The 15,937-nt window shown below is 43.7% G+C and overlaps 1 protein-coding gene and 1 pseudogene across 3 annotated transcripts in view; one reads left to right on the forward strand and one right to left on the reverse strand.

Annotated features, from left to right (window-relative positions):
* Positions 1 to 15,937, reverse strand: part of LOC309702919 (NACHT, LRR and PYD domains-containing protein 12-like) — a 184,289-nt pseudogene that overhangs the window by 66,308 nt on the left and 102,044 nt on the right. The window lies entirely within an intron of this gene.
* Positions 9,947 to 14,310, forward strand: LOC309702924 (single-strand DNA endonuclease ASTE1-like). Of its 2 annotated transcripts, XR_014275789.1 has the most exons (5): positions 9,947 to 11,227; positions 11,316 to 11,520; positions 11,751 to 11,913; positions 11,994 to 13,146; positions 14,246 to 14,310. XR_014275789.1 is itself a non-coding variant. In XM_082527575.1 (4 exons), the coding sequence occupies exons 1-4, from the start codon at positions 10,025 to 10,027 to the stop codon at positions 12,154 to 12,156; spliced, it is 1,734 nt and encodes a 577-aa protein (XP_082383701.1). In that variant the 5' UTR covers positions 9,947 to 10,024; the 3' UTR covers positions 12,157 to 13,532. The 2 variants fall into 2 exon arrangements, 1 of the variants encoding a protein (XP_082383701.1); XM_082527575.1 differs by lacking the exon at positions 14,246 to 14,310 and having other exon boundaries at positions 11,994 to 13,532.

Raw genomic sequence — 15,937 nt, forward strand, 5'->3', positions numbered from 1 at the left:
TCGGATGTTACCAAACGAAGGCGTCTAGCCTGGATAGCAGCCGTGAGACGAGCTGATATCAAGTTCTGTTACGTCTCCAGATATCAGCTGGTGTGCTCAAGACATTTTCATTCCGGTAAGTTCTAAATATGTTCACATCACACTTTATAGCTGAATAATATCATCGTTGGTGGTCTCGGAAGTTATAGAAATTACGATCAAACATCGAATGGAGTGACTTGATTGGTTGATGTAAAGACAATAAATGAAATGAGACAGGAAGGACACAAATTAATAATTTGCCCGATTATCAATGTGTTAATTTGCTGGAGTGTTCTGAGACGTTATATTTGGTATATCCAGACCATCCGTCGGCTCTTACTTCGGAAACATGGCTTAAAAAATTTCTCTTCAACGACGTAATCCGATAAAAAAAACGATCTCTTTACCCGTCGGCTTCCCGTGGCTGTCATGCGACCGGCTATTGCAGTTAATAATACAACAGCTTCTTGACATTTTTTGGGTTTCTTTTTACCGCTGTGTAACTGAGTTCAATTGAAAGCCTGCGTGCGCTTGTACCTCTTGCCACAAGTTCCCAGAATCTTTTGCGTTTTTACCCCTGAATGACGTCACATTTTCAATCTTTATCCTGGTGGGCCGGTCTCTAGTCAAAATGCCCGGGCCGATTTTTTTGTCCCAGTCCAGCCTTGTTTATAACTTGCATAGTTCACATTTCTGTATAGCGGTATATCTCAGATTTCTGTATAGTTTTTATTTCATATTTATATCCTGTTCATAGCCTGTACATATAGTCAGTGTTGGGGAGTAACGGAATACATGTACCGCCGTTACGTATTTAAAATACAAAATATGAGTAACTGTATTCCGTTACAGTTACCGTTTAAAAAGGTGGTATTCAGAATACAGTTACTTTGTTGAAATAAATGGATTACACTGCGGTACTTTCCTGTTTCATATTGTCGCGGGTCAGGACTGTTTGGGTTTGTTTGACAGCTACGCTCTGTTGTTCCAGGCGGCAGTGTTACAGTTGCCATGGTTACAGGGCGACGCTCTCTCTCTCTCTGCGACTGTGTGTTTCCTGGGTGAGAGAGCGCCTTTTCGTTGTTGTTGTTGTTGTGCTAAGCTAACAGGCAGAATGCTACAAGCATAGCTCTAAAGAATGTAGCATCATGGGCAGTGTAGTCCGTGCTGCAGGGAGAATGGACTGCCATACACGTTATGGGTCTGTGAGCGCGAGGAGGGAGAAAAAGGGGAGTGGAAAGGTACGAGTTGTCGTCGAGGAAAAACGGGAGCTGGAAGCATGTAAATATAATAATAACCACTTCAGCCAAGAAGAGAGCCTGACGAGCCCAGTTGTAAGTAAGCTATTAAGACTCGACTGTACGCTGTGTTCGTGTTTTCCTCCGAAAACAATAAGTTCCGTTGGAGCAGCCTTTCAACGCCTCTCTCTGTCTCTCGCAAGAAAAGTTGACCCACACAACAAAGTAAAGCTATTTTTCAGCTACGAGCCGACAGGGACCCCGCCGTATTAGTCAGAGGTCCCTTTACTACAGTTCTGAGTCGCGGACCTTCAGTAACAGTAATAAATCACACAGCAATAGTACATTCACGTTGTTGTAAAAAGCATGATAATATATTAAGTAATCCAAAGTATTCAGAATACGTTACTGTCATTGAGTAACGTAACGGAATACGTTACAGAATACATTTTGGGGCATGTATTCTGTATTCTGTAATGGAATACATTTTAAAAATAACCTTCCCAACCCTGCTTATAGTTATAGCATAGTCACAACATACTTCATACCGTGTACATTATAACATACCATAATAGACCCATTTCTGTAATATACTTACATATCTATATTATTGCTAATATATATTGTAATATATCTATATCACTAAAGCACTTCTGGATGGATGCAAACTGCATTTCGTTGCCCTGTACCTGTGCATGTGCAATGACAATAAAATTTAATTCTATTCTATTCTATTCTATAATAGTCCAGTAGACCAACTCCCTCTCTTGCAAGCTCCTCTTCCGTTCCCTGGATCCTGGAGACTCTCTTGTTCACAATCGTGAAACACTAAATCGCAGCTGCGCTACCTGGCTTAGCTCAACGTTCCAGCGCTGGCTGTCATCCAACCAATAGGTCTGCTTCGGGATGGCAAATGATTAGTAGCAGCTGGCGAAGTGATTAAGCGCACATCTGGCGACTCCAGCGCGGGACACTCCTCCCGGGTCAGCTGCCGTTCCGTGCCACAGTTCCCGGAAGTACATGTTCCCACATCACAACAAAGAACACACACACACACTGGGCGGAGAGGAGAAAACCGCACACAAAGTGCACACAAACACAACCCAAACTGGCAGATCGACCGGTGAGGACCTTCTGGCCATGACAAAATGAGCAGATGAAACAACAGCCGAGGGAAAGATGTATTGTCTGGTAGTAGTAATGTTTTCTAAGTGGGTAGAAGCATTTCCCACAAAAAGAGCAGACAGCAGTGCTGTGGCAAAAGGCCTCCTGTCAAAAATCATTCTCGGGTGGGGTATCCCGGGGAAAATCACAAGTGACAGTGGCACTCACGTTGTGAACCTGGCATTAGCGACTAGGTTTTATTGATCCCAGTTCTTTTATTCTTCTACTGGACAGAGAAGACGCGACTCAGTGTGGTCAAAGTATTTATAATCATTTTATTCAATCATTATCTTCCGGAAGACAGATGTGCACAGTGCTAAGCATCAGCAGATCTGAAGAGCCGTCCTTGTGTGGCAGCACGAGGTGGGAATAAAGTAAATACTGTTCACAGTTTAAAAGACAACGCCACCCTGGGAATTTCACCCAGAGAATACTGGAAGTAACACTAATCACCAAGAAGGCAGTTAGGTTCGCTATACTCAGTACAGAGTAGGGCTGAACGATTATGGAAAATAATCTAATTGCGATTTTTTGCCCCAATATTGCGATGCGATTATTTTTTAAGGTCTTTGTCTTCTGTATTATTAAACAAAGACAAGCAATACATCATATAGTATGGCCAATACTATATTACATTAATTTTAAACTGTTCTTTCCTGGAAGACAGACCTCTGTTATGATGACATGAGGTGATGCATGAATTGATGACTGACATTTTTATTTAACTTCTTCAATCACAACAGTATATTTGAACATACACAATAGTTTATTTTTAGCTTACAAACATCTGAGCATAAAGTGCTGACAAGGAACCCTGGTGTAAACATTAAAATGAAAGTCAGTACAATGTGCAGATTGCAGAAATATACATAAACAAAATCAGTGGCTTTCCCACACTCAGTTTTTCGACATCTGTGAACTACTAGACAGTCATTCAATTAAAAAATAATATTAAATAAATAAAACTAATAAATAAAAAATACACACATCTTACTGATCTCTGCAGTCAGTAACATTACACATAAAGTGCAAACATAATAGCAATTGTATAAACACACACACAAACACGCCTTTAAATTAAAACTGGCTGAACATCTTGATTATCTGCAGTAAGTAACAGCAACACAGCACAAACTAAAGTGCACAATGAGTACGGCTCAGCTAGCCATAATCATCCTAGCTCACAGGTTTTTTGCTAGGAAGACCAGCATATCTACTTTCGCTGGCTTTAAGGATGAGCGAGTGCAGGTCACTATATTCCCTCCAGTGCTGAACAGACGCTCTGAGGGGGCACTTGTGGCTGGCACACACAGATATTTGCGGGCCATCTTGCACAGTCGTGGAAAGTGAATGTTGTGCACCTTCCACCAGGCTAAGGGATCATCCTCTCCGTCAATGACAGGGGTCAACAGGTAACTATTCAACTCTGCCTCTACGACATCTTCAAGTGGCAGAGGCAAAGCTGAAGAGGCCGCACTGGTTTTAAAAAGACTACCAATAGTCTTCTTTGCCTTTCCCCCAGAGGCCTGTGCACTTGGAGAATTTTGAGCAGTTTCAGTGCGAGACCTCTTCTCCTGCCAGATGGGAAGAGAGACATTAGTTTTGCAGTTAGCTTATATATAAATATTATGTGTTTGAGGAAATATAATTTTCAAGGATTTACCTGATTATGTGTACGTCTAGCCATTTCCACCATTCCTGTCTTCAGTCGGGCCTTAATGGCAGGAAGGTTGTCTGCGCTGATGTATTGCGTTTTGAACCTAGGGTCCATGAACGACGCAACATCCAAAAGCTCCTGGGTGTTGAGGTCACTATACTTGTCGTTGAGGTATGCCAGGACCTTGGTTTTAATTGATCTAGTCAGATCAGTGTCCGCAGCATCTTCAGCCAAGACTGATGTTGCCAGAAGATGGAGAACTGGCTTGAGGTAGGAGATGCTCACATACTCTTCTCCAGAAAGAGCATCAGTAAATTCGGAGAGAGGATGCTGTGCCTTATGAATGGACTCCAACACTTCAGCATCCTGCCAGGTTGGGATGAGGGAGCGTGCATGTCGGTCACCTGTCAATACCTGCGATATGGCTTTCATCACTGACTTCCTGATGGACAGGAAGCAGCATGTGAGGCTGGGAAAGAATGTCTCGGACTCCCGGACCATCAGCACCGGCTCCCCTCAGGGCTGTGTTCTTTCTCCTCTGCTCTTCTCCCTGTACACCAACTGCTGCACCTCCACCCACCAGTCTGTCAAGCTAATCAAGTTTGCAGATGACACCACCGTTATTGGGCTCATCTCGGACGGGGATGAGTCTGCCTACAGGAGGGAGGTTGAACGTCTGGTGTCTTGGTGCAGCCACAACAACCTGGTGCTGAATGCCCAGAAGACAGTGGAGATTATTGTGGACTTCAGGAAGCACACAGCCCCACTCCCCCCCATCATCCTGACTGACACCCCCATCACCTCTGTGGACTCATTCCGCTTCCTGGGTACCACCATCACCCAGGACCTGAAGTGGGAGCCCACCATCACCTCCGTCATCAAGAAAGCCCAGCAGAGGATGTACTTCCTGAGGCAGCTGAAGAAATTCAACCTGCCAACACGGACGATGATGCAGTTCTACACTGCAATCATCGAGTCCATCCTCACCTCCTCCATCACCGTGTGGTACGCTGGAGCCACTATCAGGGACAAACAGAGACTGCAGCGTGTTGTGCGCTCTGCTGAGAAGGTGATTGGCTGCAGACTCCCATCTCTGCAGGACCTGTACACCTCCAGGACACTGGGGCGTGCAGCTCGGATCTCAGCTGACCCTTCTCACCCTGGACACAGTCTGTTTGACCTGCTCCCCTCAGGCAGGAGGCTCCGGTCCATTCGCACCAGAACCTCTCGCCATAAGAACAGTTTCTTCCCCTCTGCTGTTGGACTCATGAACAATAACCGTATGACTGTTCCCGCTACTAACACATGACCCTACGCTGTGTCACTGCATCATTCCATGTTTGGCACTGATCACCACCTGCACTCATGTATATATCATGTATATATCTATCTATCTACTTAGCACTTTAATTCTTATTCTTATTTTATATTTTATGACAGTATGTTTGCACTGAAGCACCGCAGCAATTTCCTAATGTTGTAAACCTGCTCAACATTTGGCAATAAACCCTTTCTGATTCTGATTCTGATCTGTTCCAGCACTCTGGCAATCATTTTCTCTTTGGACCTTCATCTTGTAGCGCACTCAGTAATGAGAGAGTGCTCAGGAAGCTTAAGCTCCTTCTGTGCCTCAGTGAGTGCTGCCTTTTTCTTCCAACTGTGCGAGAAGTGCCCCACCAACTTCTTGCACAGCACAATTGCTCTTGATACTCTACCATCTTTGATTGCATTTTCTGGAGGGAAAAAAAAATAAAGTAAAAAGTAAAATTAGTGTTAGACATACAATTGCAGTTATGATGCAAGGTTTCACCATTTCTCTCTCTCTCTCTCAAATTCAAAGTTGCTTTATTAGCATGACTATGGGAACAGTGTTGCCAAAGCTATTGTTACATACCTCATGACATACAAGAACATAAGACCATAAGACAAAAACAAAAAAGAAAATACATAAGAAGAGGTGGGTACATCAGGGTGGGGTTGACGTAACATATCTAGAATTAACAGCAGTAAAGAACAAGATAAATAATAGTGTGGTGTGTTTGTGGGAGAGAGTGATACACAGGCTCGCACATACATGCATGCACACGCACACACTCTCTCTCTCTCTCTCTCTCTCTCTCTCTCTCTCTCTCTCTCTCTCTCACAGCAGTAACTTACAAGATGTAATCTGTGTCCGAAACACTGGAGCCTGGTCCATTCGTTCAGCTGTGCTGCTTTCACCATATTTGACGCGTTGTCCGTCGTTATGCAGACAAGGTTGTCTTCAGGGAGATCCCAACACGCAAGCCCCTCTCTCAGGCCAGCAGCAATGTTTTCCCCTGTGTGGTCTTCGGGGAAGTAGGCCGTTTGTAGGCTGCGAGCTTCGAGGTGGAGGTCTTCGGTAATGTAATGCACCGTCAGACTTTGATAGGGCTCTGCTGTACGGCTTGACCACATGTCTGTTGTCGCCGCAAAAAACTCAACAGCCTTTAACTCCGCTGCAACCCTCCGCCTACATTGCATATGTAGCTCGGGTATTGCAGTCTGACTGAAATACGTGCGGGAGTGCATTCTGTACCTCTTATCCAGTGTAGTTACCAAATTATTGAACCCAGGCTTGGTCACCGTATTGACGGGCATCATGTCTTTCGCGATGCAGTGGGTTACTGCTTTGGTGATTTCCACGTGCCGTTTTGAAGTGCGTTCATATGGCGTAACACCTTCAAACAGTTCGGTCAGTGATCCTTGCCGAGTAACGTTACTAGGTTTATTCTGCGCACTACTAGATTTTTTAGCCATACATCTATCATACACTGTTTTGTGCTGAGTCTTAAGGTGCTGGTACAAATTCGTAGTGTTTCCCCGAGATGTAGAAACTCTACCAAGACAGGTTTTACACAGTACCTGACTCTGTGCGACATCATCTCTTTTAAACCCAAAATATTCCCACACGGCTGATGTGCAGTTCCTCTTTGGTACTAGCATCCCCGCAGGCTCTGGTTCTGTTGAACCTGAGGCCATTGTGTAGGCTACAGCTTTGCTTGCTAGTTCACTCTCGGTAGACTGTTTCAAAACTTTGCTCCCCGTGTCACGTGACCAGAGTGCAGCCTCTGTGGTTAGACAATCTCGTTTGATCATATCACATGTTTTACTCGCGCATGTCACGTAAACAGAGTATAATCGCAGCCTTTGCGGTTAGAAAATTGCACTTGATCATGTCGCGATATTATCGCAAATGCGACATATCGTTCAGCCCTAGTACAGAGACGAGGTTCAATGATAAAACAGTTTGACAACTTATTAATAATTATTTAAAACAACATATAAAAGCACAATCATAAATATCAATGTACAAATATGCTTAAAAAAAGGTATTCAGAGCTGAGGCTTACCAGTGGAGGGGCAGGGATGCCACGCACAAACTCAAAAAAAAGAAAAGAAAACACACCAATACACAAGTGCAGCACACTCTCACACACTCACACTAATAAAAGAAGACAGGTGTGTAACACTCAAAGGATCCCACACCAAGGCGCCCCCAGTCTCCTCCACGTCAGCCCTCCACATCTGAATAAAAGAAACAATTTTTTTTTTAATATATTACAACAAAACTAATATGCAGCGCTGGGGGATAACCCAACTGCAGGACCACACTGGTGATCTGCAGATAGAAAAAGGGCCTCCCACCAGTGGCGTAACAAAAATCCAAACTGCAAATCCAAACAACAGAAAAACAACATACAATCTAAATAAAACTTTAGAATCTGGAGCAGACGGAATCGCCGTATTGCTCCAACTTGCCGTCTGCCCGACTATAAGTTAATCGTCCAGTCAATCAATGTGCACGCCAGCCGACTCCCGTAGCCGGCATGCATATGGCCGCTGTCCACGCCGACGTCCACTTTAGGAGGCTGGCAGCAGCAGGAAAAGAAACCTCGCAACAGGAACAGACGGTAAAAGCAAAGCAGCAGCACTTCAGTTAGCGTAGCGTTGTGTAAAACTAAGGCCCACACTTCTGAGTAAACAGCGTCATGAATCATGAGCAGAGTGGCTCATAGGAGGCTTCTACAGCTACGACCTAAAAACAACATCTGTTTACCATCAAGTAAGGTAATGTACACACTACAATGAGTAAACAGCCGCGATGGAGGCTTCAGAAGGGTAACCCGCAGATGATCTCTGCAACACCAAGGGAAGTCAGGTGACCAAAAAGGAGATCACAGGTAAGCGATCCAGGAATGGTCAAATGGCCACTATTTATACTAGCGCCCCCTAATGCGCCAGGCCGGAAGTGGGTTGAACCGAGACATAACATTCATGACTCCATGACACTCTCAGACCGTGTGCAGAGAGTTAGAGTGGGGCCTCATCTTTCCTCAGCCCTCAGCCTCAACACCGGCTCTCCACAAGGCTGTGTACTGAGTCCCCTACTGTACACTCTGTACACACATGACTGTGTTAGTTCCCACCCAGACAACACAGTCATCAAGTTTGCAGATGATACCACTGTGGTGGGGCTCATCTCAGGGGGAGATGAGACTGCATACAGAGCTGAAGTTCAGAGGCTGTCAGATTGGTGTGCAGACAACAACCTGGACCTCAATACCACCAAAACAAAAGAACTGGTAGTTGACTTCAGAAGGAGGAAGTCCGAGCTGCAGCCTGTCAGCATCAACGGGGAGTGCGTGGAAAGGGTCTCCAGTTTCAAGTTTCTGGGTGTGCACATAGACACAGACCTCCAATGGAGCTCTAACACCTCTGCGGTCTTAAAGAAGGCCCAACAGCGTCTCCACTTTCTGAGAATCCTCAGAAAAATGGACCTGAAGAAGGAGCTGCTGACCGTCTTCTACCGCTGCTCCATTGAAAGTGTGCTGACATATTGCATCGGTGTGTGGTTCTCCAGCTGCACCACAGCACACAGAAAGGCACTCCAGAGGGTCATCAACATGGCCCAAAAAATCATTGGACATCCTCTTCCCTCCCTGAAGGACCTGTACAGCACTCGCTGTCTCAAGAGGGCACGCAGCATCCTACGGGACTGCACACACCCAGGACACCGGGTGTTTAAGCTGCTGCCGTCTGGCAGGAGGTTCAGGCTGCTGAGGTCCCGAACAAATAGACTCAAGGACAGCTTTTACAACAGGGCAATAGCCCTGATCAATGCAAACAGCTGACCTGACTGGATACCTCCCTGGACTTTTTAGGGGGAGGTAACAATGTTTAAAACGATAACAATAATATTTATATTTATAACAAGGTGCAATAATAATTAATGTGCAATAATAACAGTGTGCAATACACATACACTTATTCTTCTTTTTTATACTAAGTTAATATACTGTGTTGTGTTGTTTGTTACGTTGTGATGTGTCGTATCGTGTCGTGTTATATGTAGTGCCGACGTAGGACAGTTTTCCAATTTCATTGTACTACTGTACTATGTATGACTGTGCAATGACAATAAAGAGTTATCTTATCTTATCTTATTTAATCTTTCTCCAAAAGACATTTCACTCGTCCATGATGAGGAGCTGCGACTTTCACTCGGGCTTCAAGATGTCGATTTTGGAACAGTTGCTTCTTTCTTAGTCAGCATGCTCACAGTCCATGGTTATATAACACTGGCTTCACTGTGGATGGTGATGCTCGAGTTGCAGCAGTTTCCAGTTCATGGCAGAGTTGAGCCTTTGTGATGGACACAAAGTACCTTTGCATTATTAACAGCTGGAAAGCTGATGAAACACATTTGATTTTGCTCCACAAAGTGAAATGAAACAGAAAATCACAACATGAAGAATAAAGAAATGAAACCAAAAGAGCAAGTTAGGTATGTTAAATTAGTCCAAACAGGTTTGATTCGCTGTGTCGGTGTGGGTGTGGACTCTAGTAGGTGTACAAATATCTGCAGACAGAAGGGCATTAGCACAAGAACCACCGCTCATCTTCATCCACACTTTAAGGAATCATGGAGGTTTCAACATTAAAGAAAATGATAGATGGTTTGTGTCTCTGCGAAGATGTTAAGGTAGAAAAAACAGGTCTCATCATTGATGGTAATGCTCTGTACTATTCTTTGTATTATACATCCGATCCAAAGCTGGACCAGCGCTGTGGAGGGGATTATCCTGGATTCAAACATGAGGTCTGCAAGTTCTTTAAGACTCTGCAGGACTGTGAAGTCAATCCGTACGTCATCCTGGATGGAGGCTCAGGGCCCGAGAAGCATGAACACAATGTGTCTCGTCTAAAATATAAACTGAAAAAAGCAAAGACAGTAGCAGAGACAGAGCCTGACGGCACTGTACCAGAGACATATAGTGTCTTACCACCTCTGGTCAAAGATGTCTTCATAGAAATCTTAAGGGAAAAAGGCATAGAGTTTAAAGTGTGTTTAGGAGAGGCAGACCCTGAGGTTGTTTCTGCTGCAAATCAGAAACAATGTGCTGTGCTGTCCATTGACAAAGATTTTTACATCTTTGATGTGCACAAAGGTTTCCTTTATCTCGACAACTTTGAGTGGAAAAAAGAAGAAGATGGAAAAATTCCTGCTAAGATCTACACACGTTCAACGTTTTGTGAGCATTTTAAATTGGACCCTGCTCTCATGCCAGTCTTTGCTTCAATAGCAGGAAATGATTATTCAAGATTAGAAGACTATGGCGCTTTTGCAAAGGAATCATCTTCACCTGGTGAGTGCAGCATTAAAAGACTGGATGGTATGCTCGGCTTTTTAAGTAAAGTGAACCTGGATGGCTTGGACGACTCACAGAAGAGAGAACGTGCTCTGAGTAAAGCTTTAAATCATGTTGGTAAAAAAGAGAACCAAACATTCAAACTCGCCATTCAAAAACATGTTAAACCAGAAAAAACAAGTTCTAAGTTGCCACCATGGGTGTGTGAAAAAGTTGAGCGTGGAGAACTCACCACTTTTGTCACAAGTGTTGTGGATTGGAAGACAATCCTGCTGACCCCACTTGTGGAGGACTTTTCACAGAGTAGTAGTTACACAGCTGCTTACCGCATCAGACAGTACTTCTATGGACTGTTAACAGGAGGTGAGGTTACTGAATATGGCAGGGATGGAGAAGAGATCAAATACTACCGTGTCCCATCAATACTTCCCAGCAGTGATGAACAGAAACAACTGAAACTACAGCGTCTGCATGAGGTACTGAGGTTAATCATTAAATATGTGTTTAATTACTCTGACAGGCAGACGTGTTTCTGTGGTACATGTGAGCATCTTATCTGTGCAGGCTCCTGAGCGTTTGCGTCGCAGGGTGTTTGAGGAAGCTCTGCAGGTTCAGACTTCAGACTTAGAAAACATCCCCGACCAGCTGAAGCTGCCAGTCTGTGTGACTGTTTTCTGGTTTAAGAAGCTACAACACCACCCAAAGCCTGAAACTGTAAACTGCCTCCATGCTCTCCTGCTGTGGTTAGTGTGTGAGCCCGATGGTCCAGGTTAGTCTCACTGGGTAACATGATGGATATCTACAATGACATGCATTTATTGGTGTAAGAAGCAGTCAGCAGATGGACTGTAGTCAGAGTTCCTGTATTCAGAGTTCCTCTAAACAGATTTTGTGTGACAGCAGCAGCACTGATGCTTCCACATCAGTCTGAACAAGAAGAGAAACTGCTGCTGGTCTCTGGTTCTTTGGCACCAAAACTTTGTCTTACTTTGTCTGTAGAGGACGAGTTTGAGAGGAAGATGAAAGCTTTAAAGGATGAAGTTGTGCGTAACTGGCAGCCACGTGTGGCTCATGCTTTCAGCCAATGGCAGTGCTGCATGAGGCAGAGCCTCCACCTGAACCAGCTGCTGTGTTCCCCTCTACCAGAACCTCAGTGTGCACGGTAAACAGCAGACTAATGATGTGCTCCACAGATGTTTAACCCACTTCATTAACTTTAACTGTGGTTTTCTGCTTTGTCAGACTTTACTGTGGACCTCTCCTTCATCGGCTGGCAGATGAAGACACGATTAAACAACTACAGAAAACACTGAAAGGACAAAAGAAGGAAATATATAAAAATTTAAAGACCATTCTTAATCCAACAACTACTGAGGAGGGGTCCTCAAGTGAGGAAGGATGTTAACAACTGGTGTTATTGAGGAAGATGGCATCCATCCCACTTTGGATGGTGCAGCTCTCCTTTCGAGACATCTGGATGAATTTATCCAGAATTAAAACCAGAAAATAGAGTTAAGGGCTTACATGCAACTCTGAACAGTCCCTCGTCCTGTCACCTACCCCCAAAACCCTGTCCTCACAGAGGCTGTGACTCCATAACACCAAAGAGCCAAGACAGCTAAATGTGGTTCACTGAATATATTATTTTTACAGTAGAAGTTAAGAACACAAAGAAATGAGTGACGCAGTTTAAAGATCGATGGCTTCCTCTCCTCCTCCCTCCTTTTGTCTTTGGGTAAAGATGATAACATTTTAGAAACTAAAACTAATGCACAACTAAAACACAATCCTACTTCTAAATGAAATACAGGAAGTAGAAAAATAGTGAAATAAAGAGCTGTCGGTGTGGTTTTACGTTGTTTTACTCAGTAGTTGAACTGAACCGAATCAAATTTAGCTAACAAGCATCAGGAATCTGAAGAAAGCAGCAACATGGACTCCAGTCAGGTGTTTAATGAGTAGCTGAGAGAGGAGAGAAGAATTTATCAGGTAAATGAGGCAGACATTAGTAGCCGGTGTTCATTAACCCCACATTGTCTGCACAGGATAACTCACATGCACAACAGCCAATAAGAGCTCAGGCCATAAGACGTCCACATGCAGGAAACACCTCGATTTCACCTTCTTGTTATTATTTTGTGTCTACAGTGTGACCATGCAGAGGCCCACAAATCTGGAATAATATTGAAAGCTCTTTAAAAATATTAACGCCTTTCTCTGTATTCAAACGGACGCAAGGATTGTGTGTTGCAAGGATTTTTCAAAACTTGTAATCGAAGTGCTATTATTTCCAGTTCTCACTGACTTCATATATTGGAGTAGCATTTTATGTTAGAACTTCTAGTATAACTTTAGGGCGTTTAGTGATTTAGGTTAGTACGATAATGTACATTGGGTACTGATGGGTTTAGATTTTATTATTGTCATTTGTATTACGAAATATTTAACCACACATGCTTAGAGGTGTATAATCAATTGTGTAGTGGTAGGTTGTGTGATCTTTAACAGGCTGCAAAGGCTTGGTGTGTATTCCACACTGGAATGCACACCTACATCCTGGGAGCATGGGAAGAGGTCGTACCTTGTCTTATTGTTTTATGGTAGGATTATTGTAGCTATGTCTGTTTTAGTTTAAGTGCTTCTTTACATATAGATGAACTGCTGGACTTCCTCACCGTGTTATCTAGGGTGAACCATCTAGGGTGAGGGGGGGTCTACCCTCTTCCTGACCAAGGATGTTGCCTTTGTGCTTTTACGTATATGACCCTTTGATCAGCAGTACCACACACACACACACACACACATTCAACATTATGCACTACACACTGTACAGTAATGCCGCTGTTTTGCACATATTCAACTCTGTATATTTTTATATTTTATTTTATTATTATTATTATTATTATTTTTTTTTTTTACTATTTAATTTGTAAAAATGTGTATACACACACACACACACACACACACGTAGGAAAATATTTAGTATACACATCCAGGAATGCATACACTATTATATATTGTACATATATTTATTAGTTTCAGGTTGGCCATTCTTGTATTTTGCTCGTTTGTGTTGTTGTGTTTGCACATCTCTGTTGCTTGTGGGGCTCGCACACAAGAATTTCACTCGCATGTGCTGTGCCAGTGTGCCTGCACATGTGATGTGACAATAAAAGTGATTTGATTTGACACACACACACACACACACACACACACACACACACACAGTATTCTTTGTTCACATGTATACCTATGTAAGATGCTATATGTTAATGACCCTATGCATATTCATGTAACCACAATAAAAGGAGTGCTGTGGGGAGCCTGGCTGAGAGTCTGACGGAGGTCAAGTGGTGGGACGACGCTTGGCTCCAGGCAGGTCTCCTCATGCATGAGTAAACCAGAGAACTTTGGTGCCTTGTGTCTTGCTTTTTGCTGCGTAGCAGATTGTCCTTAACGTTCCAGCGAATAGGTTTATGCTACAAACCTATCAGGTACTATATATGTATTGTCTGTATATAATCTGGCGTTTGGGCCAAATGACTATTACAACCAAATATGTTTTTTGCTAATCTTTTAGAGCACTTTGTAAAATGTTTTTGAATAAAGTTACACGTTAATAATCAAGACAGTTTGATCTTGATCCATGTGAACTATCCAGATGAAGCTGGAGGTGAAGAATAAAGCTGTGTGTGTGTCTGTGTGTGTGTGTCTGTGTCGGTGCTGATGTTTTCCCGTCATCTCAGTTTTCCTGGTTAAAAGTAAACAGAATCTCAGACAGGAGTCCTGACAGCCACTCACTTTCGTCTCAGTTATGTGATGACATGTGTCATCAGCTAAAAGCTCTGCAGGGAAATGTTTTCCCTTTAGTGTGCACAGCTCTGCACTGTGGAAGAACACAGCTATTACAACCAATAAGTTTTCATTTTCTAGTCTTCATGAGTCAGGTTATTGATTATCTGCAGCAAGGCTTGTCACGGGGCCGAGTGGCCTGTACTGAACAGGACTCAGGTGCAGAAACCCAGAGCAGAGACAGCAGATGATGTAACAATTTATTAGGTTTAAGTGCAAAAAAGAAAACGTAGCAAAGACAAAAAAACAATAAGACGTGGAGTTTGACGAGGCGTGGCCTGGGGAACGTGGCTAGGGCGAGGGAATGAGGCCTGAGATGCGGAGTGGAGCTGAGCAGGGAACAGTCACACTGAAGAGAGAAGATAGAGTTAGGGAGGTAGTGGAGGCAGCTCTGAAGTGGCCAGTTGTAAGAGCAGCAATTCTTACTTGCAGTTAGGGACCTGGAGTGTTTGAGAGGGGGGGTGATGAGAATCCAGGGGAGGCTGAGTGGCGTGGAAAGGCTGGCCTGAGATCCGGGGCTTCAGATGGAGTGTGATGGCAGGAGGGCAGGCAGGTGAGGCACAGAGAGATTTTCAGAATGATTGCTTGGTATCCTGAGTCCGGAGGTGGAGCGTGAGCCAAGGTGAATCCAGCAACTGTAGCACAAGAGAGTCGTGTTAACAAGATAGATCACAGCAAGAACTTGAAGTATAAGGCCTGTTACCAACATGTGTTGATGACGAACTGGCAGTGAATGAACATCAACGTGTGGTTTAAATCCCTCTGGCTTGATTGCCTGCAATAGGCTCCAGGTGTGCAGGAGCTGGAGTTGGCCCTGCCCAGGGGCGGATCCCAGGTAAGTTCAGGAGCCTTATGGAAATTCCAGCAACCCACCGCAGACCATGACAAGGCTACTGACAGGAAATTGAAAGAGAGAGCAGTGTGGTTCATCTGACAGAGAAACATGTTACATTGGACAAATATCACTGCTGGTTGTGAAAATTCGTCAGTAACCGAACAACATGTCACAGATTAAGTGATTGTGCAGGTGTGTGCTGTAAAAATAGTTTTGTTTTCAGTTCTATCAGACATGTGCTGTAAAAGAAACCAGAAGAAAAACTGTGGAAAAGAGACACAATACAAAAGTATTTGTGATTATTTGTGACAATAGAAAATGTTATTGAAGGAAAATAACATTCTCATTTTTAAATACAACCTGACAAATTGTCATGTCTGTGTGTAGGCAGGCAGGAGGAGAGGACCCAAAATGCAGGACTCAAGGAAGCGGAAGAAACTCAAAATACACAGCTTTATTGCTGGGATGAAGCAGAACAGAAAAACACTAACTGTTCTGG

This window comes from Aulonocara stuartgranti (genome assembly GCF_965226115.1).
Source record: "Aulonocara stuartgranti genome assembly, chromosome: 3".
Lineage (NCBI taxonomy): Eukaryota > Metazoa > Chordata > Actinopteri > Cichliformes > Cichlidae > Aulonocara > Aulonocara stuartgranti.